General features: G+C 37.6%; 2 protein-coding genes across 4 annotated transcripts; one reads left to right on the top strand and one right to left on the bottom strand.

Annotated features, from left to right (window-relative positions):
* Positions 1 to 1,352: 1,352 nt before the first annotated feature.
* LOC121897700 (cytochrome P450 2D15-like) lies at positions 1,353 to 16,031 on the bottom strand. 2 transcript variants are annotated; one of them, XM_042412385.1, is made up of 12 exons: positions 15,982 to 16,031; positions 8,973 to 9,066; positions 8,242 to 8,404; positions 7,129 to 7,293; positions 6,758 to 6,918; positions 5,643 to 5,711; positions 4,733 to 4,837; positions 4,507 to 4,645; positions 4,185 to 4,270; positions 3,932 to 4,033; positions 2,474 to 2,615; positions 1,353 to 2,274 (listed from the first exon to the last, which is right to left on the bottom strand). In XM_042412385.1, the coding sequence occupies exons 1-12, from the start codon at positions 16,029 to 16,031 to the stop codon at positions 2,087 to 2,089; spliced, it is 1,464 nt and encodes a 487-aa protein (XP_042268319.1). In that variant the 3' UTR covers positions 1,353 to 2,086. The 2 variants fall into 2 exon arrangements, with proteins under 2 accessions (XP_042268319.1, XP_042268318.1); XM_042412384.1 differs by lacking the exon at positions 15,982 to 16,031 and having other exon boundaries at positions 8,973 to 9,134.
* On the top strand, positions 13,918 to 22,893 carry LOC121897701 (cytochrome P450 2F2-like). Of its 2 annotated transcripts, none has more exons than XM_042412387.1 (11): positions 13,918 to 14,076; positions 14,919 to 15,081; positions 15,991 to 16,143; positions 17,510 to 17,670; positions 19,083 to 19,151; positions 19,306 to 19,401; positions 19,542 to 19,677; positions 21,167 to 21,252; positions 21,810 to 21,911; positions 22,211 to 22,352; positions 22,468 to 22,893. In XM_042412387.1, exons 1-11 carry the CDS (start codon positions 13,918 to 13,920, stop codon positions 22,653 to 22,655), a joined length of 1,455 nt encoding a protein of 484 aa, XP_042268321.1. In that variant the 3' UTR covers positions 22,656 to 22,893. The 2 variants fall into 2 exon arrangements, with proteins under 2 accessions (XP_042268321.1, XP_042268320.1); XM_042412386.1 differs by having other exon boundaries at positions 19,297 to 19,415; positions 19,544 to 19,677.
* The last annotated feature ends 733 nt before the right edge of the window (positions 22,894 to 23,626 follow it).

Genomic DNA, 23,626 nt, shown 5'->3' with positions numbered 1-23,626 from the left:
GTCGACACAATCTCACCGTCTCTGATTTTCACTTTGTTTCTTTTCTTTGCTATTTCTCCTCACTGGACTTGTCTGTTGAATATATACTCCTGTGTTTGTGGCTCTTTCAGTTTCTTTTTCTCTATCACTCTCCTCTCTCGGCCACACCAGTCATCCAACTGAATGTCATCAGAAGGTCCAGGTCAGCACACACACACATACACATACACACACACACACACACACACACACCATTCAAGCCCACCCCCTCCCCCCTACCCCCGGCCTCCCACTGACAATCAAGAGACCGCCCAGTAAAACAATACAGCATCCACACAAAAGCTTCAATAATACACCAATGTCCAACCATCAAAAGGCTACTGCTTAAACTGCACACAGGGTTCAGTGTGCCTGTATGCCAGGTAGAAAAGAAATAAAAAAAGTCCCTTATTATTTCTGAGGATTATCATAAATGTCTTGATGTTGTTATGAAGTGGACATACCACACTGTTTGTGCAGTAACACCACAGCAACTATGCTATAACCACTTATTTAACTTTTTAGTTAACTGAGGTGTTATAGGATTTCACAATGTGGGATTACTCTGTGTGATCATGTGAGGTTGTAAAGTGAACATATCACGTTTAGTGAATCCAGCAGTTTGGTCTAAAACAAGACATGTTGACACCTTTGGTTACCATAATATTTGCTGTGTCTGCTTATGGATCTGCAGAGGATGAATGCAGAGGATTTTAGTGATGCCTGATTTTTGCTCTAATTCATATTCATGCTTCCAGAGGATAAACACACTTGCTCCATCAACAAACTCAGGCCATATTGAAAATGAAATTTGGGGATAATCTAAAAGCTGTTTCATGAAATTTCAGTCAGGAACATTTTTGTCATAGATTAAACCTTTTATTGCCACAAATGGAAATACAGTTTAGCTTGGCACTGACAGCTCCACTCTATGATGCTCCCTGGATTAGCCAAGCAGCATGCTAAGCTAAAGCAGGAAGCACAATGCAGAAACCCTACTGGGTATACAAGAGTGGGCCCAAAGCAAGACATTTGAATTCCAGTCTACCTTAGAGCCATGTGAAGAGTCTTAACCAAAAAGGTGGAGGCAAGGGTGGTGGAGGCAAAGCTTTGCCAGCAGTAGCGTAGTGTGGCAGCACTGGTGTAGCAGGGATCAGTGTAGGAGGGACTCATATTTAAATGGACCGCCTTGTTGAGAGAATTCTGTGATTAGTGTGTGTGTCCTGCATGAACTAACACAATGCCTCATATGTACAGTGCGAACCATTCTTTGTTGATCAAATGACAAAGTTACACATGATCTGATAATGTTACACTTCTTTTAATCCCACAAATTCAATTTTACACTGGCAACATGAGAAAAAGTGAGTCAGAGTTTGTAGTTTCATCTGATAAGATGTAATGTTATGATTTACAAACTGTAATCTATACTATGAATACAATCAGCAGCTTTGTTGCATTAAATAAAGGTTACAGTGTGGTTTATAGAAAATATTTCTTTTTGATGATGTTTCAAGCTCCACAATAAGCTGAACATAACACACATAAGTTATTACTGCTAATATGCTATCAGACTGTTGTCCATCTGCCTATTTACACACCCAGCAGACATGAAGTACCATTAGCATTCATTAGCGTTTAAATATAAATGAACCATCCACTCTCCCTGTATGTTTTGGTCTCCAGCAACTCCTTAGAAAAATATCTGCTAAATGCTCCGCTATGTTCGCCAGCTAATCCCTAACTTTGTCTGCCATCTGGTGCTGGGCAGGTAAACAGCTGCTGGAACACTTTCCAACCTCAAATTGATGTGAGCAGCGAGACTGAACCAAATCAGTGAAGTTGCAGACTGTGAAATCAAAACAATGATGTGAAAGACACGATAACGCTCCATAGAGCTGAGGGGAGCTGTGGGTTTGTCACTACAAGCAAGTCCATTGTCCATACTCAAATATTAATAAGTGCAACGAAAAGTGGTTTTATATCAAAATATTGAATTTCATTTAATTTTCAATAAGCCAATTACAGTATCAGGATAACCTCTGTCTTGGAATTGTGTCATGACCTATTAGATGTTTTTTCTGAACTGGACCTCCATGCGATACTGTTTGGGGGTCTGAGTCGATCCATAAACAGGAGTGTAGTCTGGCTCTCCTGCATCCTCAGGCCAGATGAACTTGAACCTCCTCAGCAGAGTCACCAGGAAGAGGAAGAGCTCCATACGAGCCAGACCCTCTCCAAGACACATCCGTGGACCTGTGGTTTAAAACACAAGTGTGAACTACTACAACCGTCTTTTCAACTGGAGCTAAAATTAATGTCGAATTAGGGGTTAAGTGTGGTGACTTTCTTTCCATTTTTCTTTAATTTTCTATTATCTGGTGATATTTCCTCAATCAAACCTCCCAATCAATCTTTCTGTGTAGGTATGAATGTAACAATCAATGTCACACACCTGCAGAGAAAGGCATGAAGGCCTCTGGTTTAACAAACTCTCCCTGGTCATTGAGGAAGTTTTCAGGGTTGAATTCATGAGGGTATTTCCACTGTCCCTCCTCAAACAACACTGAGGACAGGTTGGTAATGATGACCGTTCCCTGAAGAACAAACAACAAAGAAGAACAGAGGTCTAATAAATGTGTAAACACATCAGAAACACCTTGGTTTAATCAGGATGTCAGTTATGTGGAAAATGTGAGCCTCCAGTCATTGGAGGGGCAGCATATGACACCTATGAATTAAATACTGTGGGTACGAGTAATAATAGCTAAAAATCTAAAATATATTTTAATACCAACACAAAATATGTCTAAAAAATAATCACAATTCACATATTAATTAATATTCACAACTTTCCAAAAAGTGAAGTACACAGAAAGGTAGGAAACACCTGCTAATATTCTACGACTAAAACCGTGAGAATTATAGAAGAAGTCTGAGAATTCTGTCATTGTTTTACATGACATGGTATTAAAGTTCTTCCTTCTTCAGGGGTTTTCTCATGATCACACTAAGACACTAAGACATACTTTAGTATCAGAAGTGAACGTGTGTTCTGAAGACATAATACAACATGTCTTTTCTAAAATAATCATACATACAGTAAGTGTAGAGCAGCTGAAACTCCCAGATGAGACATAAAGACATGTTGTCTTTCATTCTTCCATTCATGCACAATGTTGTATTGGGTTTGCCAATTTACAATGTTCAATGCAAAATTTATCAACTTGTCATTAATAATGAAAATGTACCATATTTATACTGCAACAGGACTTCATTTCACAGTGTTAACACATTTTTTGTGCTAGAGTTAATGTTGAATTAATCAACTCTTATGCTTTTACAGAAACCATTCTTGCAAATATAGGTTTTAGAAGTGGTAACAGAGGAGAAATACGTGTGGAGACTCTCAGACACCATGCGCATGTGTGCATAACATCATGAGTCAAAATCATAAACTCTTGATTTTACCCTTAAATTTATTGTACAGTAAATTTTCTTTAAATCTAGAAAACTTTTCACAGTATCATACACAGTATACTCCTGTCTACTCGTTACAACACTTCATTGAAGCTGCATAATGCTTAAATTGAATGATATACTGCATTCAAACCCAAGAAGTAATGTTTTAATGGCTGAAAAATTACATCATAGTCAAAAAGTCTTCTTGAATCATTTACACATAGATCCCTGCCTGGATTTCATATTAAGTCCTGTGGCTTTGAACAGTGCACAACATTAAGATGTTTATAAAGATGAACCTTAGATGAAAATTTAGCATAGATTACTAAACAAAGTTCCCAAATGTTTCCTCTGAAGTGAGTTTTACCTGTCAGTGCTCAGAGGAATATTAGTATGATATGAATCTCTTTCTATATTTTTTATTATGGTACAAATGATGTTTTCTACTTACCCTAGGTATGGAGTATCCCATGAGCTCTGTGTCTTTAGTGGTGCAGTGGAAAACAGAGAGAGGAACAGTGTTGGCCATCCTCTGGATCTCATGAATGACAGCCTGCACGAGAGAGACAGCTGTTACAATATCATACTGTAGCATTGTAACATCTTGGATATATAACACATATACAACACGTTTTCCCTTCACAGGGAAAAATCTGATGCAAAAATGGGCTGTAATTATATATATGATCCAATAATTTTTATACTTGAACGTAGGGCATCTGATGTCTGTCTTCAAAACTGGCTTGATCCTTCCCATCCAGAACTTTGTCTATTTCCTGCTGGCAGCGCTCTGAGGAGTACAGAAAGAAAGATAGTATGGACAGGAAGAAGAAAACTATGCAAGATATTTCTCGGTCTATATGTAATTTGAGTGTTTCTGCATGTGTCAGCTGATTCCAAAGGAAAGTGTGAATCTTTCAAACTGTGGAGAAAGAATATGACATCTCCATGTGACAACAATAACTTCCTAACTATTGAACTCCTGAAAAAGAGGAATAGTCAAACCAACAGATGATGGACAAATACCCTGTATCTGTGGATAGTTCATGAGATAGAGGAAAGCAGTGAGCATGGTGTTGGCTGTCGTGTCGGTCGCAGCAAAGTGAAGATCCAAAATAAATGCACAAAGCTGGTCCTCTGAAAATGACGAGTCATCATCTCCTCTCTTTGCAGCCAGACAAGAGAGAAAAAGAGTGAGTAAATACTACAAACTATTCCCTCATTGTTATCAGCCACGAAGAGACACACACACCTTATCCAGTTCATCCAGGTAGCAGTCTATGAAATGTCGTGGTTTACCAGGAACTCTGTTTTTTTTGCTCTCAGCCAACAGCTCCAGACGTCTTTCATGTGCCATCTGGGAAGAAAAAAAAAAAGTTCAACAAATTTTTTTCAATAAATCTTGACCTTAAGATTCAAGGTTTCTAAAGGGCACAACTTGCATCTTTATATGCTATACTGATGAATATAAATCCATTTACAGAGACACACAGTCAATGGCCAAAAAATGTTGATATAGGCAGTTAATTATAGTACATTAGAGCTACTACTAACAATTATTTTCATTATTGATTAATCTGCTGATTTTTTTTGAGTAATCGATTAATTGCTTGATCTATAAAATGTCAGAAAATAGTGAAAAATGATTCTTTGGTTATCAAAATAGTTACAGAGACATTCTCAGTCAATTGACTAATCAATTAATCAACTAATCATCGCAGCTCTATAGTACATGAGAGGTCTACTGTAATGTCCCAGGCTGCCCCTTCTCATAACTAAATGACTGTTATTCAGCAGCCTTCTGAAGTTTTGCTGTTTAGGCCATTTTAGGTCATGCCTCTTCTCTTGCATCGTAGTTCTTATTCAAAAAATGTGCCTCTGTCATCACCTCATCACAGCACTGTGACCCATTGAGTTGATTGTTGTGTCATGTTGCAGTGTGCATACAGTTTATACAGCAGCCTCATGGAGCTGCTAGCTTGGCTGTAAACTTTCTATTGTCATTCATTTTTTCCTTCTTTCCGTCTTTTGAGCAGGGCATTTCTTCTGCTATAGCCTACATGGTGATCCACCAATTGAACCCATGCACCATTGTCTCTGTAATAAAACACAATTCAATGGTGGTTTGCTGGACTTGGAAACAAAATCTTTCCGAAACATACCTTAAACATCTTAAAGGCTTTCTGGAAGGGTAGTGGCAGGTTGCGTACTATGGGAATAGAGTCATAAATCTGTATGGAAGAGAAAAATGATAAATTACAAAGTTTTAAGAAGCCCTTTAGTCCTCTGAGCATTGCCCAGTTGAGTCTAAGAGAGTTACTGCAGTTCTCAATTACCTAGTTAGAAATTCTTAAAATTACATCTCCTTCTCCCTCATTGAAAATCCAGAATCTATGAATATGTAAATATATTTAATTTCAAAAGTTGATCTGCTAGATACAAGATGTCTCCTACTTCACTGTTAAGTCCATTCTCAGTGTTTGTGCACTGGAGGTTTCAAGTTCCCATATCACACTTGTGTAGGTTGCAAATTGGACCACAATTGACGTTCAAGGTGGTTGTGATGTCAGAAATCATGCTTGTAGTTTTACACAGATTTTCAATAACAGAGAAACTCTCCTCCTTCCGCAGATGAAGGCGAAAACTTACTTCTAGTGTTACATACATTATTCTGCACAGTGAAGCTCAAACATTGAACTGAAGTAACAGGAAGAAAACACATTTCTGAGTGAAGGGGACTTTAATAATTTAACAATTATTTAAGTAATAAAAGATACAGGGTACCACTTTTCTAACTCATCTTAGTCATCTTTACATTCTTATCAGCTGATTAAATATTTTGCAGCCAGGCTTTATAACAATAATATCAACAATATTAACAACAGAGTAGCAAAGTCTCAATCTTTTAGGTCACCCACACTTGACAAGAAAACTTCAGTCAGAAGGACAAATGAAAATGTTCCTGAACTGAGTACTGTATAAGGATAAACTCAGCTGCAGGATGAGACACAGTCTAGATTCCACAAATTTCCCAGATTTTATTGATCGTATCTGTTTCATCATATAAAGTGCATGTCTGGCTTTGCATGACTCTGGTGGGAAAGGAGCTATTTAATTCATTTTGTGTGAAGTAGTATTGAGACAGGATCCGTCTCCACATTCACTTCTGTTTGTTCTTACATGTATTATACATAACCTAATTCTGTTATACCTCCTCTACAGTTTCAGTGGTGATGCTACATTATTGAGTGGCTTTATTGTCGAAAATGTGACTCACCATACCCCAGCGCCCGTTGATTATTTTGGAGGTCTCATGAAAAAGATCAACAAAAAACTTCATGAACTCATCCTCGTAGTCGTACTGCCTAGCAAACAGAACTTGGCAGATTACGTTGGAGGCTGCATTGTGGAACAGCATGTGAGGATCCATGGTCTTACCTGGAAAAAAAAAACATAAACAAACCTTGACCAGTCACTAAAGGTGTAAACTTCTTATAATAACATTATAAAAAAGATATGATAAGAAAAGAAAATATGATAAAGATATTGAATTTTTTGAGTTTCTAGTTTTCAGCACAGAGTTCAAAAGATCCTGCTCAATATCAACATTTATCCAATCCTTGTGTCCTGCTTGGGAAGTTGACATACCGATACTCTGCTCCAATGGCTTTATGATGCGATGTATCTCTCCAAGAATCCTCTGCTCCATGGACTGTTTACCTAGACCAAAGTTTCTCAGGGTCATCAGACCAAAGCGTCGTTGCTCTTTCCAGCCAGGGTTATAATCTGCTAGAATCACTCCTGGAGCTTGAGCTACATGCAAAAACATGGATTTAAAACTTAGAAGAAAGTGTATCCACTTTCAAATACATTTTTAATGAATGACGTTTCAATGACAAGTTTTCATGGCAATATTATTATCTGTTGAAGCTGACTATTGACTTCCTGTTATATTCCTACATCCCTGTTCTAAACATATCAAATTAAATGTTGTGTGTGAAAAAAAGTCCAACAGTGTCATTATTGATACCACCACTAGATGATGCCATAAAAGGGACTTTTTAAATCCAACACATAGTCTGTTTAAGAGTATCTCTGTAATCAATTAATATTAATTAATTATTTCTTTGTGAAAAAGAAGGAGGGTATTTTTTCTTGCTTTACCAGTTTAGTCAGTGGTGGAAAGTAATTAAGTACATTAACTCAAGTACTGTACTTAAGACTGACTTGAAAAATTGTGAACCTGTCTTTTAAGAATTTATAAACAAAACATACACAGTAATCTCATATGATGCATCATTTAGATTAAAGCAAAACCATTCTGCTTAACAAGTACTTCTCCTTTCGATGCTTAGCACATTTTTCTGTTAATATATTTGTAATAAAATGATGAATGGAGGACTATTTTTACATTGTGGTATTTATAGTTTTACTCTGGTAAATGATCTAAATAGCGATACTTCTTCCACCACTGGTTAATGTGGCAAGTTTCTCTCTGAATTTGACAGTCTGTTGACTGAGGTGTGTCTCAAAACTGTCCATCAAGTTTTGTATATTTTGGACATTTTGGAGTATAATTTGGACATGATCACTGAGATTTGTGCCCGTCTCACACACTTTCACACACATGAAATATAACTTGTGCTGGTTTTATTGTCAGGTATAATAAAAATAATTTGTATGATCAGTAACATTGTTCCAAAATAGCACAGGGTGACAGGACTTACATATTTGTAATGAAAGTAAAAAAACCTCTCCAACCTTTCACCTGTACAGCATGATTGACCAATAGGTCCTGTGGTCTGCCAGCGAAGTCAGCAGCTTTGGTGACAAGGGCTTCTTTCAAGGCCTGCAGGCCATTGATGACGACTGCAGGCTTGTGCCCAATGAACAGGCTGTAGACGTTACCATAGCGTTTGGCCAGCTGGGGACAGAGAAAGAGTAGATTATAACTACCATACATGGATTTAGCTGACATGACCTATAGTCAGTGCAATCAGCCACTGTATTGAGTCAATTATTAACAAGTTATTATTAGTAGCAGTGCAGTGAGTGACCTTATTTTTAATATCGCTGATATATCCACTTTCAAACAGAATGAGCACCTTTATTCTTCTGGATTTAAATGCTGATAAATGATACAAATGTGTATAGGATGACAGAACAGGTCACCCAAGTGTAGATCAATGTATATGGTAATTTTAGGTGAAGAGCTCAGCTCATCAGACAAGCCAATCATTAGAGAAAAGAGCAGCATAGGATTTTCTGGTGCAAAACAAAAGCTATTAAATACATGTTATTGAAAAAAATCCATTATTTTTCCAATTCCTACGGCTAAAAAACTAGAGAAAAAATGTGATGAATTCACAGATGCAAAAATAATGGCCATATTTAGATTTAAAGATGTATGTCAGTATGTAGAGTTCCCATTTAGGTTACTAAATCTCAACTCATCTATCAGTACAGTCAGTATATTAATATGAACCCTTTACCCTCTCCAGGTCTGCAAGGGGACTCTCCAGATTGAGCTCCAGCACGTTTCCAAAGATGGGGATGGGTCGGGGGCCTGGAGGGAAATTTTTAGCCCTTTGGGTCCGAAAGAGGAGCAGCAGGAGCAAAACAGCCACCAGGAGAAGAGCCACAGATGCAAACATGATGAAGCTGGGATTCTGACTAATTAACTGGCTTACACTTTCCTTTTCACTCTGATTTAGCTTTACTAAAACACACAACCTTTGCACAGTCTTGTGGCCTGCAGAATGATTGCATCAGGTGAACTCATTGGTTAGCCAATGATTTGACCTAAAAATCTGCAGCAATCAATAGAGAATAACTTCATTTAAGAATAACTTATCTGTCATTAATAAATGGGTAATTAAACCTTAGTGAAGCATGAAGAGTGTATTCTTTAGGTTTTACACTTCATTAATGGAGAAAAAACACTCACAGTCACACTATATTATGGTGCTATGTTACCTAAAACAGGAGAACAAAACAGCCATCATGATTTCAATGAATGTTATTGAATGTGAAGTATGCAACAACATTTTTGAATAGTGATTCTTGAATTTTTTAATAAATGTGGGTCAAATTTAACCTGGCACACTCTCTACGGTATATACAGAAAATGTGTATCAGCTGCAGAAAAAATTTAAAAAGTTGAAATATTTATGTATATTCGGGGTCACTTGTAATGAGGTACAAAGAAGTCTATTCTTGTCTATGTGTGATGTCTTTATTATCAAATAGGTCCAGTGCTAGCCACTGCATCATGGGTACAGTCAAAATAATATGAGGAGGAATGTAACTTAATACATCTAGCTCTACACTAGTGGAAACCCTCCTGGCAGCTGACCTCAGGCCTGTCAACTTCTCTTATAGCCTGAGGAGAAGTCATCATTTGTTGACCTCTGGTCAGATTGGAATGAGTATGTTCCTCAAAGAAGAGAAAACTAAATTAACAATTCTCAAAGTCAAGGATGACTCACTGTAAAACTACTAGTAACCAGCTCACACAGAAAATACTAATCAAGAAAAATAGATTTTAATGATTCTAATAAGACTGATTCAGCAGAATTCTTAATATACAGTCAGACAACACAATTCTATCCAACACTTGTTGACTTGTTGCCCCATAGTAGCTAAAATGAAGATGTGAGCTTCAGTCAGAGAGAGATGTATGTATTTTCCCCTTTATAAAAACAGACTAATTTAACTATATATATCTATTTTATATCTGAATATAATATACATACAAAATGGTTTTTATGTTAAAAAATCAACTTTAATGTTAAACCTATTATCCAATTCAGTCCACTTGAGAGAGCCATTGCTTACCTTTTGTCCAATTTCTTCTCCCCCAGATAAAAGACAGTGCAGCAGCTGAACTGTGTTAACATTTAAAACAGTCCAGTGAATCTACAGTAACTCTATTATGCTAAGAAAGGCAAAATTAATCTAAATGTTGCCCATACCATAAGAGTGAATAGACACGAGGTAGAACTAATCATGATTTAAGAACATTATTCAAAAACTAGGAAGTGGAGGCCAGGGGTGGTCCAAAGGTTACGGAGGTGCATAGCAAAATCACCAGTGTTAAATTAACTCTGAGAGCGTTCAATTTAACACTAGGAAAGTGTCTATATGTGTCCACTCTTTTAAGTGTTAAATTAACACATTTGAAAGTGCTAATTTTTAACACTCACCAAGAGTTATTTCAACACTGAAAGGAGTTGAAAAATAACACAGGCTAACACTAGGTAGTATTGATAGTACTCTACATTAAAGTCAGTGTTAGAAAATCAACACTACCAGACGACACTTGACTCCAATACGAGTGTAACACAATTAACTAAGGTTTAGAATATTGTGGACAACCAATGCCCCTTTCAGCCACAGCTTGCACATAAATATTGTGTTAAAAGGCAGGTACACTGCAAACATAATTCTTGAACTGAAACAGAACAGTTCAGCATGAAGTCATACAAAATTACAGTGTGGGACAATGTACATTTGGTCATCAGTGTCATATGAAAATTGCCTGTCATAAGGTCTGTAGTACAACAGGTCATCCACATAGATCCGTGTGAAGACTTCTGTTTTCTCCTCAATAATAAATGCATTTACTAAGTGATCATCAAGATACACTGTTGAGACTTTACAAGTTAGAAGATGAGCGTTGTCATCTCTAACAATTATTCTGACAATGTTGAACAAAAGCATCTAATTTTTAACACCAGAACATCCCGACCTGATACTACTATAAGTAGCAGATTGTAATGATTGCATGAAGTGAAGTTTTGTCAGTGTCAAATGAAATGAGGTGGGATATTTTTGGGAAGTTAAACAAAAATAAAAACTTTTTTATGCTGCCAAAACATAGTAATATGGGGTTCCTATAAATATGAGTCAACTTTTGGCAAAATTAAATTAGTGCTTGTAAAAAGACAAAAACAACTGTATCAGTATATGACAACACTCATTATTAGCATAAAATATAGGACATTGCACAACCATAAATTACTTTGCCCATCCTGAGCCAGCCAATTTCCTGCAATGTTTTAGTTAGGCTGCCTTTTTTGACCAAGCCCATTCATGCCATCTTACTTATGACTCAGCTAAGCTTTTAGAGTCTGGTTTGGTAGATACATTTATTGAAGGGGAGAGCAAGAATGGTTGGTGTCCAGACCAAAAGAATCTTGATCTTCACTTCACTCAGAGAGAAATTGAAAAGGCCTTGGGCTCATTACAATCTAATAAATCACCAGGGGAACATGGTTTCCCCCTGAATTTTACAGAGAGTTGAGGATTTACTCATCCCCCTTATCATGGATGTAATTACCTTAACATGTAGAACTCAAACTCTCCCCAAATCATTCTCTACTGTCATAATCAATGTGATTCACAAAAAAAAATAGTGCTTTTCATTTCAGCCTATTTAATTATTAAATTCAGACTATAAAGTGATCTCTAAGGTCCTGGCCAAAAGGCTTGGCTAGTACTTGCCACAATTAGTAATCCAGACCAGAGTGGCTTTATTTCTAAATGCTCATCAGCTAACAATTTATGTAGGCTGTTTAATATTATCCACCTAACAAAATCTAAGACTGATTCTGATATAGCTGTAGCTTTATATGCTGAAAAGACCTTTGATAGGCTAGAGTGGCCTTATTTAATCATAGTCTTGGTTTGGCCAGTTGTTTATTAATTGGGTAAAAACCCTTTATCATGAATCCTGGGCCAAAATTACAACTAACGGACAGATCTCAACAGCATTTCCCTTGAGTAGATCGAATCTCAAGTCTCCAGGACTCTTTGTCTTGGCTATTGAGCCCCTAGCCGAAGCAGCAGACAGGATCCTGATATAAAGGGTTTCAGAGTGGATCAGACAAATCATAAAATTAATCTCCTGGCAGGTGATGTAATTTTGTACTTAACAGACCCTGATAAGTCCCTCACCAAATTACAGATTCTATGAAATGCTTATAGTGTTTTTTCAGGATATAAGGTGAACCAGGAAAAAAGTGAAATTATTCCACTAACGAGTTTTGATCCTGCAAAGTATCAGCATCTTGGAATAATTGTAGATAACGACCCTCGTAATTTGTACAAACATAACTACCTCCCATTGCTCAGTAGGATTGAAGATGATCTACGTAGGTAGATGAGTTTGCCCATTATTCTAATTGGTAGAGTTAACAGTGTGAAAATGGATATATTACTGAGGTTACAATATCTCTTCCAGTCCTTACCCATTCTACTACCTCAAACTTTTTTTAAGACCCTCAACAAACATGTTAGACAATTTATATGGAATTATAAAGTACCCAGGGTATCTATGGAAAAACTGACATAGATTATAGATTAGGGGGCATTTGATTACCTAGTTTTAAAAAGTATTACAGCTCAAATTCGATTTATTTCATCCTTTTTTTTTTTTTGAGAGTGACGGTGCCCCCTCCTGGATACAAATTGGATTGCAGCCCCTGAAAGTAAAAGCAATCAGTGATTTTATTTATAAATGGAACTTCAGAATTCTATCCAACAGGACAGACAATCCTGTTTAATTAAAATGTGGTGGGAGATTCATGGAAGTCTTAGACTGAAAATGGGACTGTCATCAAGAACACCTCTGAGACAAAAAAACCCCCTCATACCCATGACTCTCAATAACAAGATTCTGGAGACTTGGCATCATAAAGGGATCCAGCATTTGAAAGACTGTTACGAAAAGGGACTTCTCACGTGCTTTGAACAACTGAAGAGGAAATATGACTTGTCCAGCAGGACCCTCTTCTGCTCTCTTCAGTTAAGATCTTTTCTTAGAACCAGCCTGGGCCCTGGAATGACTTTACCTGTATTTACTGATGTGGACAAGCTGCTTCATGAGGGAAATGTATACAAATTTATTTCTAAAATCTACTCCCTGCTGCTGAATGAGGGCACAAAAGCCAGGTTTGCACAAATCTAGAGTGAAATGGGAATCAGATCTGAACATAACAATTGATGAACACCTCCGGTAAGATTTATATGAAAGCAGTTTGTCAGCTACCATTAATGCCGGTACAGACTGGTGCAACATAATTTTATTCAATTTATTCATTCATTACTAGTTTATTTCTATTGCTGACCAAATAATCCCTTTAATATTACCAGTTGTACATCTATATCCATTTATCTGCAATAAGCTAAAATAGGTTAGCGATGTGTTGGTCTGGCTCTACTTGTGACCCAGGTAGATCAAGTCAAACCCTGTCAGAGCTTGTTCCTCTTAAAGTGTGTAACGGTACCCTGTTTGATTTGTCTCACTCACCTTTCATACAGAGGAGCAAAGTACAACCCTAATCCTAATCAGAAGAGGAAGTGCTGAGAGCTAACCAACCCCTTTTAAAGCAAATCAGTCAGCCAGTTTCTCCAGTTCAGTTCAGTCCCCTCACCATGTTTACTTTAATCATCCTAGGGCTCTGTGTTTGCTTATTCCTCATTCAACTCATAACCTTGAGGCCCAAGAACTTTCCACCTGGACCCATTATCCTGCCGCTTCTCGGGAATGTGTTAAACATAAGCTTGGAGAACCCCTTGAATGACTTTGAGAGGGTAAGAAAAACACTGCATGGCTCTTCCAATGCCTTAAATTGTTATGTTATGTATGTAATTACTATTATTAGAAGGCTACTTAAAATGGGTCTAAACTAGTTAAATACTTACTTACAGTGCTAGTTTCAGCTAACCTATTTGCTGTTGGGGTAAAATAAAAATACATGCAAAGCCACTGAAATATGCGCACAGTATACTATGCTTCTAAGGGCAAGGGTTATTTACAACAGCATTGCTCTTTTCGTGTGATTGCACAACATATTGTCGTTGTCTGTGCAGAGTTGACCACCTGTGTACTTTGACTAACCAGTTTAGGCCGTACACACTGGCTGTTTTCAAACTGATGCCCAATTCAATAGATGAGTGGTCTTGTTAAGTCAATATTTGTGAGATTTTGAGATCTTCGCTGTTGAGATCTTAATACAATATAAGTGAAAAGGGATAGTTTTGTGGTGCTCAGTGCATTGAAAAATCCCTTTTAAAATCACAACATCAAACTGCTTTTACAGAAACTATGTGCTGGAGGATAATCTACAGACCTCGCTGCCCCAAGTAATCACAATAAGGTTTCTAGAAAGAGACATTTCTGTTGATTTTTACAAGTATAAATTTTCAATTCAAAATTCAATGCCAGAAATCCAGAAGTGGTGGTGGCAGTCTCAGCAATTATCTTAAGGCTGGGCAATTATAACCAAAACTATATGCATGCCTAGATAACACAAGCTTTAAGTGGGCAAATATACTGCTGCTGTAATTTCAGTGAGTGAGCGTAATATCCATCTGTTATGTGATATTCTGTAGATGTATTTCAAAAACTGACAAGCTGTTGTGTTTTCTCTCAGCTGAGGAAGGCTTATGGAAATGTCTACAGTCTGTACATTGGTTCCAAACCAGCTGTATTCATCAATGGTTTGAAGGCCATGAAGGAGGCTATGGTGTCTAAGGCTACTGATTTTGCTGGACGACCCCAAGACCTGTTTGTCAATGACACCACCAACAGGAGAGGTAGGACAGACATGATGTGTCATAGGAGAGAAAAGATCAAATTTAGTTGATTTTAAAAAAGGAGACATTTAGGGTACATATGGCAATAATATATCTCTTTCTATGCATGTACTGCATGTAGGGATGGGACAGTAACCAGCACGACTAGGGTTGCCCCTTAAAGCCTGCTTCTAAATTAGTAAGAAGTATTTTGAAACTTTTATCAGTACTTGAAGAAACCTTTACGAGTAAAAAGCCTATAAATGTAATCTATCAAAACACATTCAACAAGAATACATTTCCATAAAAGTCTCCCATTAGTGCCAGTATGCTTTACACAGCCATAGAAGTCTTGTTGGTCTAATAGCAATTTGTTATGAACAAGCTAAGCCAAAGGCAAAAACAGCTCCTCCCCAGAGAGACAAAAGTAATGTCATCCATCTTTCATCTTTAACAAAATAAAAAGCAGAGAAGTCTAGAGCCATTAAGATCAAAAATGTTGTGATAGTGGGAATTATATCAAGCCCTAAGTCCTTCAATCCATTTATTAATTACAAACAAAGGGGATGCCCATAAGGTCATATTTAAAGGTAGGGATGAGGAAGATTAACACACTTATTTTAATTGATCTTGTGTCCAGATAGCCAAATAAATTAAGATTATGAACGCCTCGTGTAGAAGAATCTGGTCTGCTTATAGTGAGCAAAAACCCTACTGCTGTATTTTAAAGTGTAACTTACTATGTACAATAACTATGAATACAACTCACTAATCTGAATCTCAGGTTTGAAAGTAAACAAAGATAATACATTAAAGTATTGCAGAGAGTTAATAATACAACAGGCTAGAAAGTAATTGATCTCTGGAGCAGACATTAGATAACCTGTAAGTTCACACTGTGTGCTTTTTGTGTCAACACACCTGTTGTAGGAGTGATTCTGGCAGATTATGGCTCCAGTTGGAGGGAGCATCGTCGCTTTGCTCTGATGACTTTGAGGAACTTTGGTCTGGGGAAGCAGTCCATGGAGGAGAGGATTCTGGGAGAGATGCAATATGTCATGAATACACTGGAAAAGAGCATTGGTACGTCATCTGTAGGTCCACACAATCCTCATACAACTTTAATCTGTACAGGTGCACACTAAAATCTCACCACCACAAATAGTGATGCAGCTGATTTAAATGAAACAAATATTTAAGTATTACCACGTGGATTTTAATCATACATTTCCATTAATATCAGTAGATTTTATACAGTTCCTTTTGAAGTCGCCTTTTCCCTTCCTCTACCTGCCACTTTCTGCTCATTGTGTAAGTCTGTTGCCAGGTTGAATTTTGGTTCAAGTTTGAATTTTTGTACAATGCTGTGTCATACTTAAGTCTGTGTTATGTCTTTTACCAACCCAGTATCATTGTAGTTTGTGAAATAGCCACGAAATTTAATCTATAGATCTGAGTACATGGACACAAATTTTACATTTTTTTCGTGACACTCAGCATGACTTTTAAACTAATGTATTTCAGTTGGAAGTATGTTTCATGCCTGCACCACTTTTTTTTCTGTCAGTCGGGACTTGGGAACACAGAAGCTGTATTGTTTTTTCTCATTTGTTATAATTTTTTTGAACTATAACCGCTACATTACTGAATATTTTAATCACAAGATTTCATCTATTTTTTGTTTTTATTTCTTTATCTTAATTTTTATCAGGACAGTTAATGGTCAGCTTCAGTCTGGTGGACGGACCAGAGGACCCACCACCCAGAAGTATTTTGCTCACTGTCACCATGTTAATGTTTTCTTTTAACTATATCTTTAACATTTTTTAACACAAAAACACAAAAGTGTCCTTGATACTCAACAGTACGATGGGTCAATGTTAAGGCCATCAGTTTTAATTATTTCTCCTTTGATTATGATATATAATGTTTTGGGGTTTTTTTGTCAGTTTTTGATAGCAGTAGGCTATGGCAGAGCATTGTATTGTGGGAAACTTGACACGTTCAACTACTGTTTCGGGTTGTCTGCCATCAGTGGGCTTCATTCCATTTCAATTTGCCACTGGTCAGCTGCAACCCGGAGTCAAACCCCACTATCTCTGTTAAGAAAAGGCATTTTATAGCCTGTGACTGTAAAATGTGAAGGTGCTCATCTAATTTTATATTTCCAAGAATATGTGGCTGAGGATATTTAATATGAAATCATCTTTCTTAAAACATAGAGTCTTCTTCAATTAATTCTGAGCCACATCATCCAATAAAGCAACCAACGTGTGTGTGTATGTGTGTGTGTGTGTGTATGTGTGTGTGTGTGTGAATGGGGAGACTCACTGAACCAGCTGCACACAAAAATCTCAATCAGTTTGGAATAAATTCAGATGAAAAGTAAATAGCAGACATAATAATAAACCATAATAATAACTGCTGTGACACTGGATTGTTTTTACAGGCAAAACCTTGAGCCCTCAACTTATGTTTCATAACGCGGCATCCAACATAATCTGCCAGGTTCTGTTTGGTAAACGCTACGACTATGATGATGAGTTCATCACAGTGCTTGTTCAGTGCTTCACTGAGAATGCCAAGCTAGCCAATGGACCATGGGCTATGGTGAGTCAAAGCATGATTCACTACTCCCTATATAATAGACGCTAAATTACTCAATAGTGAGCAGCAAATCAAGATTTCGGACACTAACTAATCGTTGTTGGTAGTTTTCAAATCTTTAAAATGCAGAGCATTGCATTGTGGGATTGTTAACAGAAAGTAGTGTACATGCCATGGCATGCCATGGACACTTACTTTTTGTGGAACTTTTGAGGGCACAATATAGTGGATATATTTACACACTCAGCATTTGGAGACGCAAATAAAATGGAGGGTGAATGTAATGCACAATATATTAAATAGGGAGTGATTTTAGACACAGCCTAAGAGTCTTTGAGTTAAATATTAATTTTAGCCTTTAGCATGCTAAGATGCTCGCAATGATAATACTAACATGCTGATGTTTAGGAGGTGTAATATTTACCATGTGTACCATCTTAGTTTAGCATGTTAGCATGCTAACATTTGTTAATTAGCATGAAACAAAAAGTGCAACTAAGATTTGTTTGGAGGTCATTAGTTGCAGGTATTTGATAAGGAAACAAAGTATTGGCCACACAAAATGTTTTACCCAGTAATGGTGCTAGAGGAAAAGCCAAGGGGCCACCAAAGATGATACAATTCATCCCAAAGTGAAGATGAATGTGTGTCCTAAATTTCAATCCATCCTATAGTTGTTAGACATTTCACTTAAAACCACTGATGTGAAGCACATGGTGGCGTTAGAGGAAAAGTCAGGGGATCACCTACGTAAGTAGGCTTTGTCCTCTGTGTATAATGAATGTCTATACAAAATTTCATGGCAATCCTGGACTAAAGTGGTAGACTGACAGATAGATCAACATTGCCATCCCTAGAGCCATGCCATTACCATCACCTAAGAATAGAACCCCAAGATACCTGAACTTCTGCACTTAGAGCATCATCTGGGATTCTGGTATTTAGCACCTTAACTTTTTCTGAGAAATTCTTATTCTCAGACTTGGTGTAACCGTTAAGTGTGTCACACTCACCTGTAAAGTGCACCAGGGTACACTGAAGATTAGGGTTTGGATTCGAGGGTTCGGTCTCATTGTCCTCCCGAACCTCTTTGAGGCTGTCTGAAATCACTGTCCTCTCAAACCATCCACACCTCTGCAACTGCAGTAGCTGTTGACATTTGGTGTGTTGGTGGTTCAGTTGAACTACCTGTGCCAAACACTCTGAAGACCTATTTCTTCAACTTGATAATCTTACTCACCTTGCCTCATAGACATTGAAGTGTTGTTTGCTAACTAAAAACAGAATTTTAGCTTGCAAATTAACTTTTATCTCCAGTAGTACTTTGTATGTCTTAACTTTTGCCATTGAAGTGAAACATTTGATAATAAAATTATCTGGATTCAGATAAGTTAAGGATAAATCTTTCTTTACAGCTGTATGACTCCTTTCCCATGATTCGTAACCTGCCGCTGCCCTTCTCCAAGGCCTTTAAGAATGTTAAGGTATGTTTATAGGTCCTGGAAATTTATTGTATTTATTTATAATGAATTGTGAAAAATTTAATCTAAAACTCTTGGTGCAACCTCACACAGAGAACAACAACCAACACAAATGCTCTTAATGCTCTCAATGATTCATGTTTTTCAGACTTGTCAGCGTATTGCAAAGCGTGTGTTGGCTGAACACAAGAACACCAGAGTCCCTGGAGAGCCACGAGACTTTGTTGACTGCTATCTGGATGAAATGGATAAGGTGTGTGTATGTGTGTGTGTGTGTGTGTGTGTGTGTGTGTGTGTGTGTGTGTGTGTGTGTATGTGTGTGTGTGTGTGTGTGTATCAGTAAGGTATAATTTCATTTGATGTTTGCTTGAAAAAACATTCTCCTCTTTTTAGAGAGGTGACGATTCTTCATTTTCAGAAGAAGAACTCTCTATGTACGCTCTTGATATTCACTTTGCTGGGACTGACACTACCTCCAACACTCTGCTTACTGGTTTCCTTTACCTTATGACCCACCCACACATACAAGGTATGCATGCACGGGTAATCATAGGTTATTTCTTTTCTGTCATTGGCTCCATAGTCCTGCCATTGTCTTTCTGTCTATCTACATTTTTTATCTATTCATCCATCACTTATTTCTATAATTATTTCTGTGAAAGTCACAAACAGAATAGGTATTTATCACAGAAGACATTTTGACATGTGTGACATGTCAGAATATCTGCTGTGAAAAATCAGTGAAAAGATGTAACACCATGCAAAATTACATCTGACATTTTGTTGTAAATATGGATACATACAAGAATTGAAAGAGGAAAGAGCTGGTCTTTGTCCAGGATAGAACCTGCATTTCTCCTCCTGAATCTAAGGTGTGTCAAGAGTCAAGAGTTCCATTTGATCATTTGGCCAATTTATGGAACTGACCTTAAAGGGGACATATTATGCACTTTTTTATATTTTGAATTTGGGGCTCAACTGGAATATCTGCATGATTTACAGTTAAACGCAATCCTCATTGGTCTTATACTGGCCCTTTATGTAGCCCCTCAGCTCAGCCTCTGTTCGCTCCTGTCTCTTTACAGACCCCCTCCCAATAAGCCAACTCTGAATGGTTAGCTTCAGTTTGGGAAGCTATGTCAGCAAACCATGAAACAAACTATAGTAGTAGATTTCACTACTTTTTCCTCGTTCTTTACTCGAAATGTCAACTTCTCAAATACATCCATACATGTTCAAGTCAGAATCCGGTCTGACCCTTTATGGGCCAACGCCAGCTTGTCGGCAAGGTGGAAAAAAAGGTTGCAAACGAAGCGTTCAGAACAGGTTGAAACCTGGCCTGTTGACATGCAGGGAGCATTTTTACATACGTTAATTTCAAGTTGTGGAACTATGACCATGTTTAACATAGGTATCTGACATCATAACAGTATATAAATTACAGAAAACCACAAAAAGCATAATATGTCCTCTTCAATTAGCTACCACAGCTGCTAAAATTAGCTGGAGACTGTCATTTCCATCAATGAAACTGATGGCCGCAGGCTAAAAATTAGAAGCCTGTGTATTTATTGTTTTTTGTTTGTTTAATTTTATAATTTGTCATTAGTATCCTTCATTCAGTCTACTGTTCTTCAGGCATTTCCACATGTTGTTCTAGTTTTTTATTTCAATATTCATTTATATATCACCGACAAAACACATTAATTAACACCAATGTGATATAAATGTGTCAGATTTAGCCAAAAGACGAATTTTTCCCACTTTGTCCTGTAGACCTTACAGTGGACACAGTGAAAAAAGCACATGTGCTCCACCTCATCAAGTAAGCCACGCAACCAAGCCAGCATGTGCATGAACACCAGGACCCTGAATGCCATCATTCCACCAGTTACCAGCCTCTCTATACCTGTCACCCGCTCTCAATCACGTTCTTCATTACATTGTTGTTGCATTGTTGTTGTGATATTAACAGTAATACACTGCCACCACCACCCTCTCTCTGCTGTATTTTTCAGAGCGTTGTCAGCAGGAGATAGACCAGGTGTTGGAAGGGAAGGATCGGGCCAGTTTTGAGGACAGAAACAACATGCCTTACATGCAGGTAAATAATCAGATATAATAATTTCACTTTTATTTCATGTGTACACATGGGTCTCAGTGGCATATTTATCAGAGCATGACACCGAGTCTTCTAAAGGTAGGGGATCATTCGCAAAAGTGTAAAAATCAAACAATAAATCCGGTGGGAGAATCAATTTACGTTGGGGTCCTTGCTCAAATAAAAAATGCTGAGTTGACGTGGAGATCCCTGCTTTTAAACTGCTTTTAAACAACATTTATTATTTCCTGGTTGTCAACATATTGTTGACAGGTTCCCATGCTGCAAGTTTATTGGTCAGCTTCGGGTCAGGTTTGAGCTTCTGAGGGCCTGCATTGTTTTTCTTTTGTCCTAAGTCAAATAAAACATAAAAAGAGAGTTATTATTTAAACGTGTTGTTTAAAGATTTTCACCTCTGACCACACACCTCTGGGTGTCATGGGGTCCTAGAGTTCACTTTTGCATCAGTGCAGCAAGCTAAGAAGTTACACCACTGGGGGTCAGCAATGATAAGATTTTTATCGGGTGTTAAGTTGCTCTTTCAATGTCTTTTCTTCCAGGCTGTGATCCATGAAGTGCAGAGGATCGCCAACACTGTGCCACTCAGCGTCTTCCACTGTACGACAAAAGACACAGAGCTCATGGGATATTCCATTCCTAAGGTAAGAGGCAGCTGGTGTTCAATAGTTTTGGCAATAGTGACAGTAAAGTGATGTTTTGTGGGAAAAAACTTCACAGGTACTCTATAGCTTCATGTTGAAAAAGCAATTTGTTTCATGGTTGCAAGCAGAGTCAAACTCTGCAAGGAACAAAGCTGAAATTGACTTTTCTGCAAATAATAATTCATAATTAATCAAAAATTTCTTGATTTCACTGCTTGTAAGAAAACAGTTGTCTCTCAATGTAAGGTAACAGATTTTCCAAACAGAATAACATGACCTTTGCTTCACTTTCTCCTCAGGGTACAATGATCATCCCTAACTTGACCTCAGTGCTGAAGGAAGAGGGACAGTGGAAATTCCCCCATGAATTCAACCCTGAAAACTTCCTCAATGACCAGGGAGAATTTGTCAAACCAGAGGCCTTCATGCCTTTCTCTGCAGGTATGAGAGCATAAAAAACAAACAACAGAGCAGGTCTTGTTGTATCACACCTGCAAATGCATACACAGATAGGGTGGGTTTAATCAATGACCTTTGAGTCTTGTTCATGTCTCAGGTCCTCGTATGTGTCTTGGAGAGGGTCTGGCTCGTATGGAGCTCTTCCTCATCATGGTGACTCTGCTGAGGAAGTTTAAGTTCATCTGGCCTGAGGATGCAGGAGAGCCAGACTACACTCCAGTCTATGGGGTCACTCTGACTCCCAAACCTTATCGTATGAAGATCGAACGCAGGGCAACGCAGTAAAGTGGTCTGCAGACACACAGCAGAGACAGTGGAAATGAACCCAGTTAATCATCCACAGCCAGTTATGCCTGAGAACAAATATGATGGCTTTTGTGCTACTCTTACTGACCATTAACAATACATGTAAAATGTGCCAAACGCTGGGTGGTCATTCCCGTCGAAGTTCTGTATTATATAATATTAATACATAATATTACTCAAATAATATTGATTAGTTATTATGAACTTTGTATTTGTACTTTAGGTATTGTTATTCTTGTTCAGAATAAAAACAGAAACTATGTAATTGACTTGGGTGTGCAAACCCCTTTTTGTTCTTTGGATATTGATTAATTATAATACGAAACAAAACTTATACTAATACTAATACATGTATATTTTAAAATAGATTATTACTAATCTAATAATACAATGCCAGTCAAGGGTTTGGACTGTATACTGTATATTATATAATGTATATGATATATTATATGTTAAATGATGTTTTTACCTATCATTAGGTCCTGCAGTGGGTATCAGGCTGTGCTGTTATAAATGTACTAAATCCTCTGATAGACAACATTCTCTAACCGTGACCTGATAAACCTTTAAACTGCCTTTGAATCCTGCTCTCACCCATTACTCTACTTGGTGACTTGATCAAGCTTTATATCTGCATTGTATCTGTTTAAGCTAACCTACACTGGCCCCACTGTCTTGATGGGCAGTATAATCTGAACACCTTGGCACACTCAGTTGTCTAGCTGCCATCACTGCTTTTCTAGCGCCACTAATATTGCCTATAGCCACTAGTTATATTCACTGCCACATCTACCATCAGCTAGATGTTGAATACAATTGTGTAGGCATGAATAGTGTATGTAAATATGTAGATTAACAGCATTTTATGAAATATGAATATATTGTGCTGGATCTCTGCATTGGTAGGAACATGCATCTGACCATTATTGGTATGTATTACCCTCCAACTC

Source organism: Thunnus maccoyii, chromosome 5, assembly GCF_910596095.1.
Source record: "Thunnus maccoyii chromosome 5, fThuMac1.1, whole genome shotgun sequence".
NCBI lineage: Eukaryota > Metazoa > Chordata > Actinopteri > Scombriformes > Scombridae > Thunnus > Thunnus maccoyii.
The sequence above is the reverse complement of the archived record's forward strand: the minus strand, read 5'-3'. Positions and strand labels throughout refer to the sequence as shown.